Genomic DNA, 21,644 nt, shown 5'->3' on the forward strand with positions numbered 1-21,644 from the left:
GGACCAGCAGGGGAGCGATGGCCGCGGGGAAGCCCCAGCCCGTGCCGGGCTCGGGGGGGCCGCGCGAGCGGCGGCGGCTGCTGCTGCTGCGTGCCGAAGGATGCTCCGCGCCCGGCAGCTACCTGAGGTGAGCGCCGCGGGACTCGGGCGAGCGGCGCGGCGGCTGTCGGCGGCAGCGGCGCTGGAAGTCTCCAGTCCTGGCCGCCTTGTTTGCGTGCGGAGGTATATGGGAGTGGGCGGGGGGAGCGGATCGGGCCGGCCGGCCGACGGCTGGAAAAGAGCCTCGCGCGGGCAGCTGCGGGCCGCCGTCTCGGGGCCTCGCGGCAGCCCTCGATTTCAGTGGTAGCGCCCGTATGGAAGACAACAGACGCCTTAGAGCTCGCCTACTTTTTTACTCTTAGGGAGCCCGTTAGAAATTGTTGTTCGTTTCAAAGAGAACACATGCCTGTTAGAACAGCAAATATTTTCGCTACCGTATGTGCTGAGGAAAGCCGGTAAGTGCTGTCAGCAGGAGAAGTTACTGTATGAACTTGTAGCTTGGTAGGAGCAGCTGTTTTTCTGCATTTGACACCCAGTACCTTCTTGTGTGTTTATCAACAATTGCATGCCATGTGCAGCCTTTCATAGTGAAGACTGCTTTTCCATACTACTATGCCATGTTAAGAGGCGTACTCTAAGATCCTATTCTGTGAAGGTAAAATGTCTGTATAGAAATAAACATGTTATTGGCTCCCACTCAGATTCCTCAATTCTTTGGGTTTGGGAGCTTCCATCAATTAAATTCAGCCGGGTGTCTAATGAATTGAATTGGATCTTCCAGAGGAAATAAATAATTATGGGGTTTTAACTGTTTGCCCGACATTTATCTCGTTAATCACTTGTCCAGGCTTATTGTAGGAACTTGAGATGCCGCAGGATAGTATAAATGCATACAGATCACGTAGTTCAGGAGGTTACAGTATTTCAAACCTTCAGTTTTACAGTTAATTCTTTTCATTGGAAATAAACTGAGAAAATAGGAAAAAAACCCAGGAATTTAAAAAAAAAAAAAAAAGCGTTTAGGTCAAAGCAGTGCAGACATGTCAAAACTGATACTAGACCAGCACAATCTAGTCTTTACACGAGCCAAATAGAAAGACAGCTAACATATCCTTCAACACAATTTTTCAGACATCTCTCTGTAGCTTCTTTTGAAAAAAAATACAGTTACCTGCTTTGCGTTTAAAATAGTTCAGGACCAAGGTATGAATAAGTTCTGTCAGTAACTAGCTTATAATTCTGCTTATATGCTTTGGTTTCTTCCCTTTATCAGTATAATCCATGAGTAAACTGTAAGAGTGTTTATTTGCTATAATAGGTTTAAAACTTAAACTAACCCTTACCTTATTGGATTCAGAATTTGAAAGTGTTAACCTAGAACAAGAAGGATGTTAACATTCATATGAATGCTAACATTCACTAGCTCCATACAATTCACTTCTAAGTCTGATGTGGGACAAATGATAGTTCAAAGTGCATGCAAATGCTTAGTCCTAACCTAATGACTATTTTAAAATGCATTTGGTCACTTTAGTCTATGTTTTAACATGCCATTTGGAATACTGATGTACCAGTAATAAAGATGTGATGCTTACCTTGTTTTCTGAACGGAACTAATACAGTATTTTGATGTATCACAGGTAAATTTTTCCATAACCTTATGGAGAAAAAGGACTTTGAAGCATGGCTTGATAACATTTCTGTTACATTTCTTTCTCTGACGGACTTGCAGAAAAATGAAACTCTGGATCACCTGATTAGCTTGAGTGGAGCAGTCCAGCTCAGGCACCTCTCCAATAATCTAGAGATTCTCCTCAAGAGGGACTTCCTCAAACTTCTTCCATTGGAACTTAGTTTTTATCTGTTAAAATGGCTTGATCCTCAGACCTTACTCACATGTTGCCTCGTCTCTAAGCAGTGGAATAAGGTTATAAGTGCCTGTACAGAGGTGTGGCAGACTGCATGTAAGAATTTGGGTTGGCAAATAGATGACTCTGTTCAGGATCCTCTACACTGGAAGAAGGTTTACCTAAAGGCTATTCTAAGGATGAAGCAACTGAAGGACCACGAAGCCTTTGAGACATCCTCTTTAATTGGACACAGTGCCAGAGTATATGCACTTTACTATAAAGATGGACTTCTGTGTACAGGTAGGAAGGACAGAAAACTTGTGAGTCTTACAATTCTTTGTGTGTGCATGTGTGTGTCCCCACCCCACAATTAATGACAATTTGCTTTTCCTTTACCAGACATATTATTTTTGTAGTGCTAATGCAGTTTAAGATGATTCAAAATTACTTTTTTTTCAATTTCTGAAACACCTGGCACACTAATAAACTCATTAGTCACTTTAATAGGAAAACAGGGAGACCAATTTCTTTCTCGGTTAAAAAAACAGTAACAGCAAGTATCATGCTTCAGCTTAGTAAGCCCATTTGAGAAGTACAGATATGTTAATTATCCTCTTAAGAGGATAACTTCCAGTTAAAGGGACCTTGTTTGGGCTATGTGATCACTGCAGTCTCCCAGGGTGTGGCAGGAAAAGTCTGTCTTCTTCCTTGAAACGAGACAATTTCTCTGATACAGTTGGTAAGCACTTTCAGTTCTTAACATAAGTGCTTGTATGAAGACCTGTAAACTAGATTTACCCTTGCTATTAGTCTGACTTGCACATTGTAATGATAATTTCAGCTTCCTTCCTGAAGACTGCAGACTTAAAGATTTCAGTTTGAACTTAAAAATACATCCAGAACAAATATGAAACCTTAAGTATGAAAGAATAGTAACAAAGTTACAATAAACTGCTGTCGGAGCGTATTCCAAGGATTTCCCAATCATTTGAGACGACAATGCTATAGAATAAGTTGGGAATACTGGCTAAGTACTCCCATATTTGTTGGTATGTTAAGATGGTTACTAGAAATCAACTGGACTCTAGCCAGTCTTTCACTTCCCTACTCAGCAGGGAACGTAAATACACAGGAAGCAGCATTGTCAAAACTTTCTGAAAAGTCACACACTTTTGTGCTGAAACCACCAGGAGAAACAACAGGTGTAAGAGTCCGGGGTTTTATTCGGTTCTTCAAGGCCAGCAGTCTGGACTTACTGCTAAGAGTTTAAAAAAAAAAAAAAAAAAAAAAAAAAAAAAAGAAGAAACAACTTTGGGGAGAGAAACCTGAGAGTGATGTATCATGTAAAACATCCATGAGTCTGTTTCAATAGACACTGTCAATCAGAGGCAGTGCTGGAATCTATGGAAGGTGCTAAAAGGGTATGAGGAAACTTGAAGGCCTAGTAGCTTAATTAACATGAAAACAAGATGCTTTGCTGTAGTGCCGAGACTTAAAACTAGTGCTTATTCCCCATTCAAGCAGCTTGAAAGTACTATTTAATGAGAAAAAGTTCAACATGGGGAAATGCAAAGCCCTGCACCTGAGGAGGAACAACTTCATGGCACCAGTACATGCTGGGGGCCACCGAGCTGGAACGCAGCTTGGCAGAAAAGACCTGGGGGTCCTGGTGGACACCAAGTTGAACATGAGCCACCAACATGCCCTTGCTGCAAAGGTGGCTAATGGTATCCTGGGCTGCTTTAGGAGTGTTGCCAGTAGGTTGAGGGAGGTGATCCTTCCCCTCCACTCAGCAGTGGCGAGGCCACACCTGGAGTACTGTGTCCAGTTCTGGGCTCCTCAGTACAAGAGAGATGTGGACACACTGGAGAGTCCAGCGAAGGGCCATGAATATGATGAAGGGACTGGAGCATCTCTCATATGAGGAAAGGCTGAGAGACCTGGGACTTTTTATCCCAGAGAGGGCTCAGGGAGGATCTTATCAATGTATGTAAATATCTGAATTGAGGATGCAAAGAAGATGGAGCCAGGCTCTTCTCAGTGGTGCCCAGTGTCGGGACAAGAGGCAGTGGACACAAACTGAAACACAGGAGGTTCCCTCTAAAACACTTTTTCACTGTGAGAGTGATTGAGCACAGGTTGCCCAGCGAGATTGTAGAACGTCCATCCTTGGACATATTCAAAAGCCATCTGGTCATGGTCCTGAGCAAATGGCTCTAGGTGGTTCTGCTTGAGTAGGGGGGTTGGAAGAGTTGACCTCCAGAGTCCTTTCCAACCATAACCACTCTGTGGTTCCATGAAAATACTATATTTAAGACAAACATGGAAGATGAGTATAGGAGTGGAAATATTATTTACTCTTTGTTTCCAATTACCCTGTTCTTTTATATTCTAGGATCAGATGACTTGTCTGCAAAACTGTGGGATGTAAGCACAGGTCAGTGCATATATGGTATCCAGACACACACTTGTGCTGCAGTGAAGTTTGATGAACAAAAGCTTGTAACAGGATCTTTTGATAACACAGTAGCCTGTTGGGAATGGAGCTCTGGGGCAAAGACACAGCATTTTAGAGGACATACTGGGGCAGGTATGTTGAACTTTTCAATTTGTAATTTCACCAGTCAAGTAACATACATCATGATCAAACAAATTATAATTTAAGTTAGCTCTTTGCACAATAGCTTTTTCTTTTTTTAGGCCCTCTCCCACGTCACCTTTTGGGGTGGGGCGGAAACCAGCCAGAACAGATCTAGATGTGTCTGCCCTTGAATAATGCCAAAGCTTAGCCATGTAGTGTTTTGCAGTTGCATGAAAATAATACTAAATGCCATGGTTATTCAGTACTTTCAAGTCTACCAAAAAGATGCAAACCCTAGGTAGCAGGGAGCAGCACATGGCAATAGCAGTTCTTTATATCCCCAGACTGGAGGTGGGCTTCCTGCAAAGGAATAGGACCTGGGAATCCGTATTTGCATTTTCCTCATAATTAACTTCTCTGTCCTCTACTGCAAAATACCCTCAACTCAGCTGTAGGTCTGTTCCCCTGTGAGTAATGAGATATATCAAGTGTAGTAATCCTGCTGGAATTGACTTACTACAACTCTTAAAATAGGAACTAGCTTAAGTTACGCTTTGCCATAATCCAACCATAAAGGAACCACTGATGTACGTGCTCTTAATTTGGACAAAAATCAGTAATTCTGCAGTGTAAGCTTAGGAATCCAGAGCAACAATTCACATACACAGGTCAAGAACAACAGTTAAAGCTGTAGTAGCATACGAATTTAGAGGCTACTAAATTCATATAGAGGCTACTAGTTAGTGTCTCACTTACAGAAAAACGCGTGCATAGAGACTGGTATTCCTTATTTAGTACCCTCTTTGCTTGTAGTTTTTAGTGTGGATTACAATGATGAACTTGATATTCTGGTCAGTGGCTCTGCAGACTTCACTGTGAAAGTATGGGCCTTATCAACAGGAACGTGCCTGAATACCCTTACTGGACACACAGAATGGGTCACTAAGGTGGGAATATTGATTTTTAATTAATCTTGCAAAACACTTACTTGCAATAAGTTTGTAACATGTTCTAAATTTCTGTTTCCTAATCCTAACCCTGTACCTAGGTATAGAATCTGAAGAACATCAGGAAATACTGCAAAATAATATTTCAGCAGAAAAAATACTTAAAGAAGCTATAGTTAAACCTTTCAGACCATTGAAGATATTTCTATTCCAAAGCAGCTGGAATAATATTAGGAATCAGTGTTTGATTCAAAGACTGAATAAAAACAATGGTTCTGAAAGCAAGCTACTTTAAAAATTATGTAGAAAAACTGATGGTCTGATAACCAAAATCTGAGTATGAAAAGAGTTCTGAAGTCAAGAAACAGTATTTTTCTTCCAAGTATTTCAGAACTTGGAAGGTGGGGGGGTAATTCTAGAGGTGAAGTACGTATGTTCGCTTATTAATGCAGTAAGTTGTCACTAGTAGGAACAAGAGAAGTGTATACTGTAGTTTCCCTTCAGTTACTAAAAGTATTTGTATTGCCTTTATACAAGAGTACAGTATACACATTGTCAATGAAGTGAAAAATGCAAATGAAAGTTTGGTTATTTAGCAGCATCAACATAAATCATTACATCCTTCAATTACAGGTAGTTTTGCAGAAGTGCAAAGTCAAGTCTCTTATGCATAGTCCTGGGGATTATATTCTTCTAAGTGCAGATAAGTATGAAATCAAGGTATGTACCGTATATCATTATGTATATCATTTTGATACCCAGGGAAATAAAATGCTTGAGTGCTTCACTGAAGTTTACGAATAATAGATGACTTTATTTTCTCCCATATTGCCTGCTTGTAAAGTTGCGTACAAGACATGCAACTCTTCGGAAGCTAACTTTTCGATGCTTTTCTTCATGTTTAGATTTAAATGATAGCTCTACATGAATGGTAATGCAAAAAGTAAGTGCTTTCAGTGCATGCCTAATGTGCTAACTTGACAGGGAACCACTTAACTGCAAGTACTGTTACTCTTGGGGACTTTTGGGCTGGAGAGTGCTGTAAATAGTTTGTGGCTGTGGAAGTGCTTCATAACTGAAATGTCGTTACATTTCTGTCCAACTGGATAGTTAATTTTTTTGCCATTCTGTAAAGCACCCATTTTCACTGGGATTTTTTAGGCTAGAAACAACACATACTGCAAAAATACTGTAAGACAAGTCACTTACAGAATTGATGTTCCTACCTAAAGGAGATAAATATTTCTGAAAAAACATGCACACATTTACCCGATGCTTAAAGAGAGACTGTGAGGCTATTTGTGTAACGGTTTATAATGTGAATGTTTTATGGTCTTAAACTGTGTTTTAATTGTAGATTTGGCCTATTGGAAGGGAAATAAACTGCAAGTGCTTAAAAACACTGTCCGTTTCTGAAGATCGCAGCATCTCCCTACAGCCCAGACTGCACTTTGATGGTAAATACATAGTGTGCAGTTCAGCCCTAGGATTATACCAGTGGGACTTTGCCAGCTATGATATTCTCAGGTAAGTGTTTCAGTTTAAGACTTAGTCTTCTTTAAATAAGTAAGAAGTAGAACATACTGGTTTTAATAACTTACTTTAGATGTAGGCCAAAAGAATCTAGATAAAAATTCTGTAAACATCTTACTTTACACATATTGCCCAGGTTTAATTCTAATTTATGATCTGTTAATATGAATCATTTGATTGCTGTTTTGGTTTCTGGCCACAGGCTAGTCCTCTTTCATATTTTCATTCCATAAGCTCAACAGTTCCAATATAGACTTAAATCAGACTGCAGTGCTGTAGTTGTGAATGTGAAACGGTAGTGACTAGAAGTTAATGTTGCTGTGGAGACTGCTCTACAGAGAACCAGGCAGCCATTTCTGTGGGTCCTTTCATGGGAAAACAAATTTAAAAGACTCTTTTTCCTTATAGCACTACTGATCTGTCGTTCTTAATAACGCTGTGGAGTGATAGTGAAGTTTATCAGACTACAGTAAGGGATCAAACAGGATGGCATTCTGTTTCTGTAAAAAGAACGAGGCTGTATCTGTCAGAAATGGTGGCATCTAAGATTGTAACTTATTAAAGAAAAAAATTGCATTTTAGAACTGTTAGCAGACTCTAAATTGAAATGGCCTGAATATTTGTACAGTATCTATCTACCATAGGAAGATCTACTCCAAGGGAAGTGCTTCTTATCAGAAAGAATAACTGAGTAATTTCACCTCTTAGTTTACCCTGCAGATTTTCATCTCCATACATTTTTGTGCCTCAGTTCTGTGCTTTATGTAATGCTATTATCAAATGCTCAGTCAGTTGTGGAAAACTTACTCTCTTCAATTTCTGTTTCAAGTTTTATTTATTGAGGCAAAAATATCCTAAAGGTGTAGGGGAACTAACAAATACTTTTATTTCTCCCCAAGATGAAAATGTGTAACTTATGCTAAATATCAGTAAAACAGCATTCTGTTAAGGACCAATCTTGAATGATTTATCTTGCTTTCTTATCACAAGAAGGCATTTCTGTGTTTTATTTCCAGCTTTTAAAAGAGTGGTCAAAATAATAATAACAGGTTTTACCTCTTAATTTAAAGATATTGAGCCATGAAATCCCTATGGAAATTTACTGTAAAACACAAGTACATTTGCTCTTTTGTGTGTATCTGGAAACAAGACTTTTTTTTTTTTTTTTTTTTCCCCTTGTGCTGTGCAGAATCCCTTTCAAACCCTAACTTTTACTTAGGTCAGAAGGGTCTGTCCTGAATGCACAAAGCCAGAACTGAGACCACAGGCCTGACTGCAGCTAAGTGTTCAGTTGCTTAATTTGAAGAATTTGCATCCAATTCTTTCTGAATCCTTTCAGAATGATGAGTTTAGACACTTACTTTCTATAGACACATAAGGATATGTTTTAGTAATGCAGGTTCATGCCTACATCGTGACAGAGTTTGTAACAATGCTGTCTTGTCTTCTAGGGTTATCAAACCTCCTGACTTCTCAAATGTGTCCTTGCTGGGCTTTGGAGAGATATTTGCTCTACTGTTTGATAACAGATACCTGTATATAATGGACTTGAGGACAGAAAAACTGATAAGCCGCTGGCCTCTTCCAGAGTATAGGAAGTCAAAGAGAGGCTCAAGCTTTTTGGCTGGTGAAATGTCTTGGTTAAATGGACTAAATGGCCAAAATGATATGGGCTTGGTTTTTGCCACCAGTATGCCGGACCATAGTATCCATTTGGTGTTATGGAAAGAACATGGCTGAAAAGCTCACATATGCAGGATCTTCAGGAATATATGGACTATCGGCAGCGTGTCCATAAAATGAGACTTTGCATGAACCAAAGTTGCACACCTAATGGTATCATCATGCAATGCACAATCATTTACTTTTATTTGGGCATTTGGGAATGGGTGGTTTTGGACATAATGCAATACAGCATGCCAACAGTATTCACCACAAAATTTTGTCTGTACTCATGTTTAAGCATACGTATTCGGGCTCTGAAGCATAGCTTTTAACATGTAAACCATTCAAATCCACCATCAAGTCTGAAATGAAGTAGTGCTTGACCTGACTTCTGAGCTATTTTTTGTTGTTGAAACAGAAGGTGAAGCTACTATTTCAGAACCATAGGCTTGTATACGTGTAACAGCAAATACTGGTTACAGTGCATGGCTGCTTAACTCAGAAGATAACAAACCCTTTCTATCTCCAGTATCATTCTCTTCAAAATGTTTTTTCCTTCTGATAGCTTTAAATACTTAGCCTTTGAAATAGAAGAATCAAATGAGTCCTTTAACTAGGATCAGATGCTAACAATAATAATTTGTTTAAGTTCGGGAACATGTCAATATGAACTCTCCTCAGCAAGAATGAGCCAACTTTTCATCTAATGGAGCTTGCCGTCACAATTAACCTTAGAGAACCTCTGACAGTATTCATCATATTTGCTGATGGTAACTCAGAATGGCTTGATCAGTGTTTTATTTATAGTCCGCATCTCCTGTAGTTTGTGTGAGAACATAACTTAGTTCACAGGTAGGCAGAAGTGTAATGAATAGGAAGATGATGTTCAATCTCTACAGCAAGAGTCACTCTCTTACATTAAATGATGTCTACCAGCCATTCACTTTTTCCAAAAGTTGCAGTTAATATAATCATGCACTTCAAGTAGTTGATACATCTAGATTTGGAAAGCAGGGGCAAATAACAGTGAGACTGCCACATCTTGGGCGGGGGCGTGGAAAAAGTATCCAAAGTCTGAAGAAAAGTATAGGACTAGAAAAAGGTCTTTCGCTTTCATCATCATAGGAGACCCGATGTACACGAGTTAACTATTGACTAGCAAATACCTATCCACATACTTTTGTGGTATTTGACTTGTACTTAAAAGCTGTATTGATGACATCACATGCTTTAGAAACGCTTTAGGTTGGTTTCCCCTCCTCCCTTACAATAAAATCTCCCCTTAATGTCTTTTTTTTTTTTTTTTTTTTTACACAACTTGAAAACATGGGTTTTCATGAAGATTGGCTCATGTCCTTGAAAAGATAAAATGGCCTACCATTGCTACAGTTAGTATGATTTTTTTTTCTTCCCACTATCCAAGGAGACCTAATTTCATACTTAGTACTGAACAAAAGCCAAGGTTCCCAAATATATGCAGTATGAATTACACCAATGGAAGGGCAGTTTTCATACGCAAGAATCAGTATTTGAGTGACGCAGTAGGAACTGCATGAAGTCACAGTTGGAGTGCTATCTCTTGAATACAAGGCTAGAGTCTTAAGTACTCAGTTTTCCACCTGTATTCACACAAACTTACTTTGAAAAGGTGTTTGTAGTCAAGGATTTTATCAACTGGAAGCCAAATTCACTGTGCTCGATTCAAATCATGCTGACTGGGGCACAAATGATGCTCTCAGAGCTTTTGTTGTCTCAGTCAAAAGTGAAGGAAGCTTACGTGAAACAGAAATCTTTCAATAACTTGTCTTGAAACCCAGTTTTCATCATTCTTAATGTGGGAGTAACTATACTGTGTATGGTGTGTGCAGTGACCCAGCTTACTCTAAAGGAGCCACATGATGATGGGCCAGCTATAAAACGTTGCATTAGCTTTGAAAGATTACTTCACAGCAGGAGTTTAGACAGGAACATGCCAGAAATGTCCTCGTACCCAGAACGGTGAAGTATGGGGTGAATATTTGGACTGCAAGACAAGTAGAAAATGGGCTGGCCTGCCAAGCTCGAAGAGTGGTTATCACTGGTAACCAGTTAATAGAAGTGTTCTTCAGGGGCTAGAATTGGTTAACTACTTTATTAGTGACCTTTATGATGCAGAGTCCACTCTCAGCAAGTTCCCAACAATACTAATTTGGAGGGGAAGGGGAAACCATGGGAAGGGGAAGCAGTCAATATGCGAAACAACAGTGAATGCTATTCTGAGGGTCCTCAACAAACCGGACAAGTGGGCTGACAGAAATCTCATGAAGTTTAACCAAAGCAAATGCACCACCCTGCACCTGAGACACAATCACCCTACACAACAGACAGGTTGGAGCCAACTAGATGGAAAGCAGCTTTACAGGAAAGGACCTGGGAATGCTGTTGCACAGCAAATTGAACAGGATTCTACAATATGCCCTTGTGACAAAGGCGGCCAACTCTATACTGCACTGTATTAACAGGTACATAACTAGGAGTTCAAGGGAAGAGATTCTTCACCCCTGTTCTGTGCTCAAGGCCACACTGAGTCCAATGTTGAGTTCACCAGCACAAAACAGACTGACCCACTGGAGCAAGTCCCGTGAGAGGCCATAGAGAGGGACAGGGAGGTGGAGCACAAGATGTCTGAGAAACTGAGAGCTGAGTTCAGTCTTCCAGAGAGAATGGTGGGGAAGGGAAGGTGGTGGCGAGCATGGGGTGAGGAGGCACTGCTGCTGTCTCCAGCTACCTCATAAGAAGGTGTATAGAGAAGACAAAGTAAGTCAGACTCATCTCAGCATCATGCAGCAGGACAAGGGCCAATGGTCACACGTTGCAAGAAGAGAAATTCCAACTAGCTCTTCTCTGCTGTGAGGGTAGTTTAAGACTGGAACAAGTTGCCCAGAGAGACTGTGCGTCCAGCTTACCTAAACAAAGTCCTGAGCATGTCATGCGACCTTACCCTGCTTTGAGCAGGGAGCTGGACTTCCAGATGCCCCTTCTAAACTATATGAGGCTAAAATTCTAAATGGACCTCTTGCCAAGCAAGATAGTACCACTGCAGCAGGCACCTTTGATGTTAATATAGCTGCCAGAGTTTGTTGATACAGACTTTGGGAGATGTTGCTGCCACTGTGAAGCAAGTACCACAGTTTGTTAAAAGCTGCAGAGTGGTGGTTGGAAAAGGATTCTGCCACAAGTATTTCACAAGTTGCAGAAAATTTTAAACAAATTAAGAACTGTAAATTTTCCTTTTCTGCATTTTTCCCGGAGTATGCAAGCAGAACAGCATGATAAGAAGTACCCAATACACACTACACTGCTCTTCTACCCTTTTAGTTTTATAAATGAAGTTTTAGGCTGTTACATAGCAGGTGATTATTATTATAAACACAATTAGCAAACAGTTATTTACGGACTGTCTCTTGAAGACTTCCAAATAAAAGTTCCACCTGGACACTTACTAGCTAATGATGCTAATCCACTAATGACAGAGCTCCATGTGCCACCACAAAACAGATGAAGGAATGAAAACATGACACTGGTGTAGAAATTACAAAAAGCATACCTGCTCTCAAACATACACATCTGTCATACACCAAAGTGTCAGACTATCAGTGCCCCCAGATATCACTTCATAGGAAGGTTCTAACACATTGGCACATCAGTACAATGGACATAGCTTTGGGGGCTTAACAAACAGAAAAAATATGACTGAAATTGTGAAACTACAGTGACCAAATGTTTTTTTGTTTGCTTTGCTTTCCATCTGACCCTTCAGCAGAAGTGAACAACTACTTCGCAGTATTTTTAGATAAAGGTTGGAAAAGACACAGCTTCTGTACTGTTACACCTACCTAAGGAAGCAACATAATTCGACTTACCCATCACATAAAGGACTAAAATCCACCTGATGTCTAATTTTTGTGAATGAAGAAACAGTTTGTTATGAGGCATCAAGGTTCGAGAGAAAAAAAATCTATTATGGATCATAAGTAGTTGTTTGTTCATCCTTCCATCTGGAAATAGCCTTCTTTTCAGTTCACAATAGCCTCTTTTTCTTCAACATCAATCTGTATCCCTTACCTCTGGTTAAAGCTTTCCAACACAACTCAGTATCTACCACTTAAGTAATTCAGAACAGCTGTGGGTAACAAAAGAGGCATCACCCTTCTTCTTAAACTTACATGTCTCAAAAAAACAGCTGAACAGTCATTTAGATCAGCAAAACTCCAACAGCTGTTTAGTGTTACAATACATCACCACTTTAACAAACACTATTTCCAAGAATATAAGGGGTTCATTTTTTTACAGTTGAAACTGCTAGATTTTGCTCAATTATTTTCACAATCTATTTGTTTACCTTTTACTCAACATGGTACATACAAATTTTGTACTCAGTGACATACAAACTGCAAGAATTAAGCAACGTTACCTTTGATATTAATGACTGTAGTTGTATTTTTTGTACATAGGTTGAAAACTTTTGCATTAGCTGAATCAGTTGAGAAGTACCGATATTCTTTTTTTAATTGAAACCAAAGTCATTTTACATCTTCCAGAAGTAATACCATCTGCATTGATCCTTGGTGTCACTAAATGACTCATGGCTCTGCTACAAATTCCCATTTCCCTTAAGAAGAAATACCTCTAACAAGTGACAGTTCAGTGCTACAGGTGGTGTGTCTTCTCATCCTGCATCTGTGATTATAATGAGTTACAGTGTTAAAGACAATGCAGCTCTTCATTTGGGAGATGCTGTCCCAAGCCATCTTTTAACAGGCACCACTAAGCACAGCTGTATTTTTTTATCCACCAAGCACTTCAGAGATACAAATAACCAAAAATTAATTCACTCCTTCTTCAGGTAGTTTACAGGTTCATTGTACTAGCTAAAACCTATATAAAGATGGGAAAAGAAAAAGAGAGCTGGAAATCGGTATATTAACTTTCTAATATCTGCATGGTCACTTCCTAGGCCTTGAATAATGACCTTTCATAGTTATAGGCATATAAAAGAGCTATCTGTCTTCTCACTATACCTCAGCTCTCATGTCTTACAAAGTTGCAGTAAAGACTTTATCTGAGGAACCCAATTCTTAACCAGCACTCGATCACTGTGGACTCTTACAAGGTACCTCGATTCAGTTCACAAATCAAATGCATTTACCTTTGTACGGGACATAAAAAGGCTGTTGTCCTAAATCTCTGTAAGATGTAGGCTTCATGTCGAAGCGATTTTAATATGATCTTTAAATTATACCCTCTGCCTCCCCACCATACGAGTAGCTCTCTGCTTTCCCTCCTTCTAACCGAGGTTTCACTTTTGAGCTTACAGTATGGTTTGATATAGCACCTTGTTAACATTCATGATTAATGATAAGTTATATCTCCACAGTGTTGTATCCCTGATGAGGGATTCTCTGGGAAGGCTTCCTTGAAGGGGCACCCGACAGTGATAAATGAGGGCAACATCCATGGGAACGTTCACACTGTTGCCATAAGCGCGTAGAACAGAGTGGACTGAAGTCTGAATCACCTTTCGCGGATCAATTATCATTTTCCTGGGATTGATTACATTTTTCCTGTCGGGCTCTCTGTGAACATGCTGTAATATGTTAACACCCGGCACAGTATTCCAGGATGAAATGTTGAACGCATGAGTAGATATGGTTTCTGGGAAGATATGGTTCTCAAAGAGGAAAATGCCAGTCCCCGGGTTTTGCTCCTGAAGACTGCTCATCATTGTCATCCAGTCTGGGTGCTTAAGGGGAAGAATTATTTCATCAGCATCAATAAGAACCACAAACTTGCTCCTCTGCATGTTACGGTATATACAGTCATTTAAAGCTGTGATTTGTCCATAGTAGCCAATGTGTGTTCCATCTTGCATGAAATGCCATTTAGAAGAAACCTTGAGGTGTGAGTTTATTGGCCAGGGAATTATCTCTACAGTTCCTTCTTCCATATAAAACTTCAAGACTTTCTCCATCAGATGGCTGCAGTTGTTCTTATAGATCACCACTTTCTGTACCCCAAGAATCTTGTACATTTCCATACTCTGTATAAACTGCAAGACATTGTTGTAATTTCCAAACATGGCAGAGATGCATACAGTGAAGTCAACAGAAAAGGTCTCAGCTTTGCGGTTTTTAATTTCAAACCTTGGCAGCTGGTCAGTATTTCCAGGTGGAGACTGATGAATCGATACATGTGTTGGCTCACAGTTTTTGGGTTCCAAACAAACTATATCTGCTGCACCGTAAGGGAATCCAAATCTATCTGAGTGGACATCAATTTTTGCTTTTGATACATACATCTTTCCATCGGGCTGACAGCAGAACCAGCAGTATAGTTGTTTTACATCTTCATGGTGAACAATCCCAATCACACGAGTGATTTTGCTTTCTCTGTCATCAAAGTATGGGGATATAATAAAAGTTCTGTTATCTTTTAATGCTGTTATTGTGCTATTGGTAATCTTCCCTCTACATCTGCTACCTTCTTGAATTATTTTTGGCAGGTGAGAAAGTCTCTGTAACTGAAGATAAGAAAGTGTGACTATTGAAGTTAGAGTAATAACGCACACAGCAGCAGCCAAGTAAGATTTTTTCCCACCACACAACATTCTGAATGTATCTAAACGTGGATGCAAATTTCTTTGTCCTTGCACTTTATGCTGCTGCATCTGCAGAAAAGAAAATATGTAGTATAAGATAATATTGAGTCATGATCATTGCTCAAGAATTTCACAGACACTGTGGGGGGCAAATCTCTATCACTGTGCACTGACTTAATCAGAGACTTAGCTGCTGTGTTTTTATGAAAAATCAATCACAGAAGACACCTTTAATGGGATGGATGATGCAGTATGTGACACCCTGAATGCCTCTGTATGTCAGACGTGTGGAACAGCTTCTGTACATGGCGGGTTCTGTGAGAGAATATGATAGAGGTCTATATACAGGAGAACAAGGAGCCATTATTCGTTATTTTCTATAATCCAAGTTTCAGAACATCCAATTAATAATTAAGCAGTAATTTTTAAAGCAAAACAAAAGCTTTTTTTTTTCCCCACACAGTGTATGTGTAAATTGTACACACAAAAAAACTCAACTGGACCTCCCACAGACAAGTTAGCGGCAGATATATAAATTAAATGCATAGAGAATTAATCAAGTTCATAAAAAACATGGCAGTTGGGGATTGCTCATGATGGTCCAGATACAATCTCAAAAGTCTAAATAAATTCCCTAACTTGCAGTTCACCACAGATGAGACAATACATACAGAGGAAGGTCAATTCATACAATTCAGCAGAAGACAGGTGAAATCTATGCAGGTATAAAACTTATTCTCAGCTATCAGCTCTACCCTACTTAGCACCGTACAAGGCAGGGCTTGCAAGGGAAAGTCGCCTCATTTATGCTTGCTAGAGATCTGGGCCTCCTCACACTGCATTAATGCTGGCTCAGCTCCTGGCATGGTCTGGGGGTCAGGTCTTAAAACTCTTGCTGCTGCAGGACCAGACAGGCATCCTTGTGTACCTGGATGGCCAAAGTCTTTAGCAGCACTCACATGCTAGCAAGTGTTAATGCCTGACAGGGAGTTCATGGCATTCCCAAGCAGTAATTTCTGCAAATGTTGCTCAGATTAAAGTTTCCTCTACAAATTCATCTTCAGGCATCCAGATGTGATCCGTAACAGTAAGGTGACAGCAAGTCTCTTTGAAGGCCTGCTTGCACCACAGAGATTCTTGGAAGAAGAGTGCCCCAGATTAATCAAATTCATATTAGATCAGAAAGCTGGACTGGTAGAAGAGAGTATCCCCGACTGCCAGCAAGAAGCGTGGGTTAAAATGCCAAGATGGAATAAACTGACTCTATTGCGCAAGCCAGCTGCTGAGAAAAAAACCCATACCAATAAAAGACCCGGATTTCTAGGTATATATTTTCTAGCTAAAATAGGTAGCAATGTCATATGTGTAGCAGATATTGGAAAAGTCTCATATTTCTTGTCCTTTCATTTCTTTCCCAAGACTCTTAAAATCACTTGCTTAAGTATTTAGCAATCTAAGTATCTTCAGAGAGTATGCACATGTTAAATATCTAAAAATATTTTTCCAAAGCATATTATTCAGTCTATTCTAAAATAATAATTAAACCCAATATTTCATACTTTTTTTTTTTTTTTTGCATTTCACACATTGGATAAAGCTATTTTGAGAGCCTCTATCTTGATACTGTTTTGTGATAGAACAGAAAACTAGCATTTTCAAAAAGAAAGAAAGATACAAAACTAGAAAGAACCTAAAACCATAGCTTTGATCCAAATATCATACTCAGCAGCTTCATAACTTTGGAAGTGCCTAAATTCACTGGCAACTTCACTGCTTGGCTTGAAAAATTCCCCTAGGGTCCAGTTTTCTGCTTAAACACAATAGTTTCCAGCCAGTAAAATCTAGCTTCTGAATACAGCAATCTAGCTTCTGAACCTCAACTGAGTTTAGGCAAAAAATAATTGCCCACGCCTTCAGAGTAATGTGCAATATTTTCACAATTGCTCTTTCCTGAAAAAGCAAAGCAAGGAGAACTATGGTCACAACACACCGCTTAAAATACCCCATTTGCCAAGGCTGATACAATTTATAGCAGCCTTTCCTAGCTACCAAGAAATTGCTTTACAGACCACAACAGTCGTACGGCACCAGAAATCTCACTACATCACACTAGGCGCAAAGCAGAACAGCAGCAGCAGATAGCACTGACTCTTCTGTCTCTGAAATTGAGAGTCGCCCCTAGGAGTCCTTACAATTTAGAGCAGAACTGCAAATACATGATAAGAGCCTGCTACTGTCATGCAACTTTCTGCTGGAGATTTGTGACTGAGAACAACTCAAATTTTGTAAGTCTTTTTATTAATGAATCTGAAGTCAGACAAAAAGTTTCCCCTGAGCATTCTTATTCCCAGGTTGTTATATATTTTAGCATTCTTACAACATAGAGTAGGTCACATTTAACATTTTTTCCTCAGTCTTACCTATTTATGACTTAAAATATTATTCAGTCTTATAGAATAAATAGCTTTTCCTAAAGAAGTATCAAAACATGTCAAGAGTAAATAATACAATGAATTTATTACCTGTTATTTCTTCTGCTTTTGCTAGCTATAAATAATGAACAACAATAAAAAAGTATGTCTTTTCAACTGTGTTTTGAACAGTAACCATCAGAAAGGAAAAAGTACCTTTTAAAGCAGACAGCTGAGTGAAGTTCCGTTCAGTCCTCCATTTATTTTTTGCTAAGGTATAATATACAAGGTCTTTATTCTAACCAGATAAAAACTTAAATATTTTTAAGATAAATTGCAAGAACTGTTCAATACAGAACAGTACTGAGGAAAATGCTGGTGTGATATCTAAGACACTTGCCAACACATTTTATTTCAGATGGCTGGTGTTCTTTAAGGTCGGTAACAGCAGCCACACCTACCAGAAAAACAAGTTTTCCTTCTCTTGAGCAAAGCATACAGTTGCCTCCCAAGACCTTAATCTAAATTACAAACTTGAGTGTGGAGCTGTTGAAGCAAATCAAACCTAGGCACTTAGGTCATTTTTTTAAGCCTACTTAAGTTTCCTTCTGGAAATTAATCTTGCATGTTAATATATCTGCAGTTCACACACATACTTAGAGAGAACTAGAAAAATATACTGTATATCTGTGTTTCTTGGGCAATAATTTTTTCAATAACATACTACAGGCCTAATTAAAATAGGTAAATACAGATTCTGATGAGGAACTGTAAGAGCGATCTGAAACAACAGGAGGTTCTAGAAGCAGAGAAAAAGAGCAAAATATAGAACTCAAGACACACCAGAACACAGAATCTTAAATAAAAGAAATATGTAATTATTTGAGGAGTGGAATTCATGGTTTTCCCAACGTGTGACTCATTAATTTTGATCCCCTGAAATTAACAGCACAGATACGTAGTCAGAAAATATGTAAGTCAGATTAATTAGGAACATTACATTTATATTTCCTCACTATAGACAGTACTTGGCAAATTTTAACTTCAAATATATGCTTCCAGCATATTTAAAAGAGTTCATTTTATAAAAACAGTAACAACAACAATAATTCATTCTGGTTTTGTGTCTTTTAATTACAATTACTATGCAAATAGAACATGATACAATTTATGCAGATTTGGTTTAATACTAAATTTAGCTAATGGTATCAATGGCTACTTTGCACCAGTTTGTTCTTTTTCAGTATTCCCCTTAATAGTAAAGAGCCCTTCTTCCTCTCTATTGCATTTATTGAGTGCAGTCATATCACCTCCTAGTCTTCACAGTTGCTACTTTTTCATTAAACAAGACAGGCTGTTCTAATACCATCTCATAAGAAACACTCTTCCTTGACAGTTGCATCTGTGCAGTTGGCCTAGTTTCAATTAATCTATAGCACAGGAGACCAGAAATCTCTGTTGCTTGTCCATTTGTACCTGACAGTGATAAGCCTTCATCATTGTTGGAAATTTTCTTTCTTAACATATGCTAGGATTACATTTTTTGCAGATGCATCACATTGCACAGACACATCTGAGCTTGTCATCAGCCAAAGATTAATACATCTACCCAGTCTTTCAGCCAAGTGCTGTTACACAATGTGTTTTCTTCTGCAGCAAGGTCATAATAAAGAGCTCTTGCCCCAGTTAGAATCATAGAATCATTGAATGGTTTGGGTTGGACAGGACTTTTAAAGATCATCTCCTTCCAACCCCCCCCGCCGTAGGTAGGGACATCTTTCACTAGATCAGGTTGCTTAAATTAATCACATTTCTCCGTATTTCTTTTGTCATAGTCCTTCTAAAATCTACTCTAAAACCTTGTATGTGATCAAGATTGCACTTACAAACTTGCATATACTTAAGTAATCTTTTTTTCCCTTCCTAAACCAAGCAACTGCTCATGCTTTCTTTTGCCACATTGTACCACTATGTCCGTCTTCTTAGAATTTTGGAATGGGAATTATTCATTATCACCTTCCAACTGGAATGTTTTTTTACCTTTGCTGTACAACTTCTATTTTCAGACCTTCTTTTCCGTCATCCTTCTTTAACCCTCCACCATTAGCATTGTCCTTCCTAAAGGGTGGAACAAAGTGCTAATTTAGTTCAAGAGCCATTCCTAGGTCATTATTAATCTCCCCCACATGTTCTCTGCATTGTGGCCTTCCTTTGTAATTTGTTTTCTTTGCACTGAGACAGCTGAAGACCTTCTATGCTGCTCAATTCAGTATCTTTGCAATGTCTACATGGAGTTTAATTTTTTATAACTCGGCTTGTTACTATATCTCCCGATCTAGGGTGAGGATAAGGGGCAATTGACGAGAGATGATTGCAAAGTTTCAGTCACTAATATGCAGTACTAGATTCAGTAGTATAGGAACAATAAACAGCCTAATCTCTGGTTTATCCAGGGTCTAACTAAAAAGCCGCCACTAATAGCCTTATTAATTTATTATTTTTGGAAAAAGTTATTCCCTATCCTCTGCTTTATGGTGTTCCCCAAAAGTAACAACACAAACCACTGGTGCTTAAATAAAAATAAAAATTCCAAAGACTAACAATCATTTACCATCTTTACCTATATCGTCTGTTGCTAATCTTTTGATAGCTTATCTTTTTCAGAAAGACTCTTTGAAACATCAATGTTCTTCCTCTCTTGTATGTTCTGAAGTCAGCAGCATATTGTTTGAAGGATTAAACTGAGGGCAGTATTATTCCACTATTCACAAAATATTGCTCTAAAAAAAATTAAGCTGGCCATTTCTATTCTAAATACAAAGAAGGTAAACCAGACCAATATACAGTGTTGCTGTATACTTAATTTGTGCCATTAGAACTGACACACACGTCCCTGTACACTAAACTTCTCTGTTATAATCTGCTGTACGTTCCTAAGCCCAATTTCTCCTATTGTAAACAATTAGACTTTGTGTCCTTTGAAAAGAAATAGATCAGGCAAAATAAAAAATGCATGACAACATTTAAGATTGTTATTTCACCTTTTTGTCTTTCACACTGTACCTCTTTTAGCTGGGACAGAGTTAATTTTCTTCATAGTAGCTTGTAGTGTGCTGTGTTTTGGCTTTGTGACCAAAACAGTGTTTAAAACACACTGCTGTTCTAGCTGTTGTTGAACAGTGCTTACACAGCATCAAGGCCTTCTCTGTTTCTCATGCTCCTCCCTGTCCCAGTAGGGCGACACAAGCCCTACTTGGAGGGGACACAGCTGGGACTGCTGAACCAAACTGACGAAAGGCCTATTCTATACTGTATGACCCGGTGCTCAGCAATAAAAGCTGGGGGAAGAAGGGGGAGACATGCAGCATCGCGGCACCTGTCTTCCCAAGTCACCGTTAGACATGATGAAGCCCTGCTTTCCTGGAAATGGCTAAAACCCTGCCTGCTGGTGGGAAGGAACGAATAAACGCCTCATTTTGCTTTGCACGCACACACAGCTTTGCTTCACCTCTTAAATTGCCATTGTTTACTCACTTCTGCCCTTCTGCTTCTCTTCCCCATCCCACTGCAGGGGGTGGAGGGGCTGGGGGGGCTGGTGCTCAGCAGCCTACCAGGGTCAACCCAAGCACACACCGAAACCACTCTTTGGAGGACTTACGCATTCTTTAGATCCAAAATTAAACTCCAGGCTTGGAGTGTATTCAGGCGGAGACTTCAAAAAACTGGGCTGTAGGATTAATGTATACCTTTAACTTACCATGCAGTGGTTAGCACCAGTACCGAAAAATAACGCTACGGCTGACCACCATTTTATTTGCTATTTCCTGAGCGGGAATAAAATCCCGAGCCCGTCGAGCCTCTTCTGCCCGTGATGCCGTTACAGGATCCCGAGCCGGAGCCGCAGCCCGACACCCCCCTCGGCCCCAGCAGCCCGGCAGACGAAGATGCCAACAGCGCGCCCGCCCCCCGCCTCCCCCCGCT

General features: G+C 39.6%; 3 protein-coding genes across 9 annotated transcripts in view; 1 reads left to right on the plus strand and 2 right to left on the minus strand.

Moving 5' to 3' along the window:
* The first annotated feature begins 127 nt into the window (after nucleotides 1-127).
* Nucleotides 128-9,858, plus strand: FBXW2 (F-box and WD repeat domain containing 2). Of its 2 annotated transcripts, XM_010566898.1 has the most exons (8): nucleotides 139-222; nucleotides 402-494; nucleotides 1,680-2,189; nucleotides 4,285-4,479; nucleotides 5,284-5,417; nucleotides 6,051-6,137; nucleotides 6,775-6,944; nucleotides 8,402-9,858. In XM_010566898.1, the coding sequence occupies exons 3-8, from the start codon at nucleotides 1,700-1,702 to the stop codon at nucleotides 8,688-8,690; spliced, it is 1,365 nt and encodes a 454-aa protein (XP_010565200.1). In that variant the 5' UTR covers nucleotides 139-222; nucleotides 402-494; nucleotides 1,680-1,699; the 3' UTR covers nucleotides 8,691-9,858. The 2 variants fall into 2 exon arrangements, with proteins under 2 accessions (XP_010565199.1, XP_010565200.1); XM_010566897.1 differs by lacking the exon at nucleotides 402-494 and having other exon boundaries at nucleotides 128-222.
* A 1,776-nt stretch (nucleotides 9,859-11,634) lies between these two features.
* On the minus strand, nucleotides 11,635-21,636 carry LOC104831361. 6 transcript variants are annotated; one of them, XM_010566903.1, is made up of 5 exons: nucleotides 21,421-21,636; nucleotides 19,704-19,781; nucleotides 17,880-18,462; nucleotides 15,481-15,567; nucleotides 11,635-15,321 (listed from the first exon to the last, which is right to left on the minus strand). In XM_010566903.1, exon 5 carries the CDS (start codon nucleotides 15,319-15,321, stop codon nucleotides 13,966-13,968), a length of 1,356 nt encoding a protein of 451 aa, XP_010565205.1. In that variant the 5' UTR covers nucleotides 15,481-15,567; nucleotides 17,880-18,462; nucleotides 19,704-19,781; nucleotides 21,421-21,636; the 3' UTR covers nucleotides 11,635-13,965. The 6 variants fall into 6 exon arrangements, with proteins under 6 accessions (XP_010565205.1, XP_010565208.1, XP_010565204.1 ...); XM_010566906.1 differs by lacking the exon at nucleotides 21,421-21,636 and adding an exon at nucleotides 21,198-21,222; XM_010566902.1 differs by lacking the exon at nucleotides 21,421-21,636 and having other exon boundaries at nucleotides 17,880-18,120; nucleotides 19,704-20,684.
* Nucleotides 18,560-21,644, minus strand: part of LOC104831391 — a 4,918-nt gene continuing 1,833 nt past the window's right edge. Inside the window, exons 2-4 of the mRNA XM_010566940.1 lie at nucleotides 21,545-21,642; nucleotides 19,704-19,781; nucleotides 18,560-18,599 (exon numbers count right to left, since the gene is read on the minus strand). Coding sequence (XP_010565242.1) covers nucleotides 18,560-18,599; nucleotides 19,704-19,781; nucleotides 21,545-21,642 — 216 coding nt within the window. The remainder of the gene's footprint in view (nucleotides 18,600-19,703; nucleotides 19,782-21,544; nucleotides 21,643-21,644) is intronic.

Source organism: Haliaeetus leucocephalus, unplaced genomic scaffold (assembly GCF_000737465.1).
Source record: "Haliaeetus leucocephalus isolate CR32 unplaced genomic scaffold, Haliaeetus_leucocephalus-4.0 Scaffold219, whole genome shotgun sequence".
NCBI classification, from domain to species: Eukaryota; Metazoa; Chordata; class Aves; order Accipitriformes; family Accipitridae; genus Haliaeetus; species Haliaeetus leucocephalus.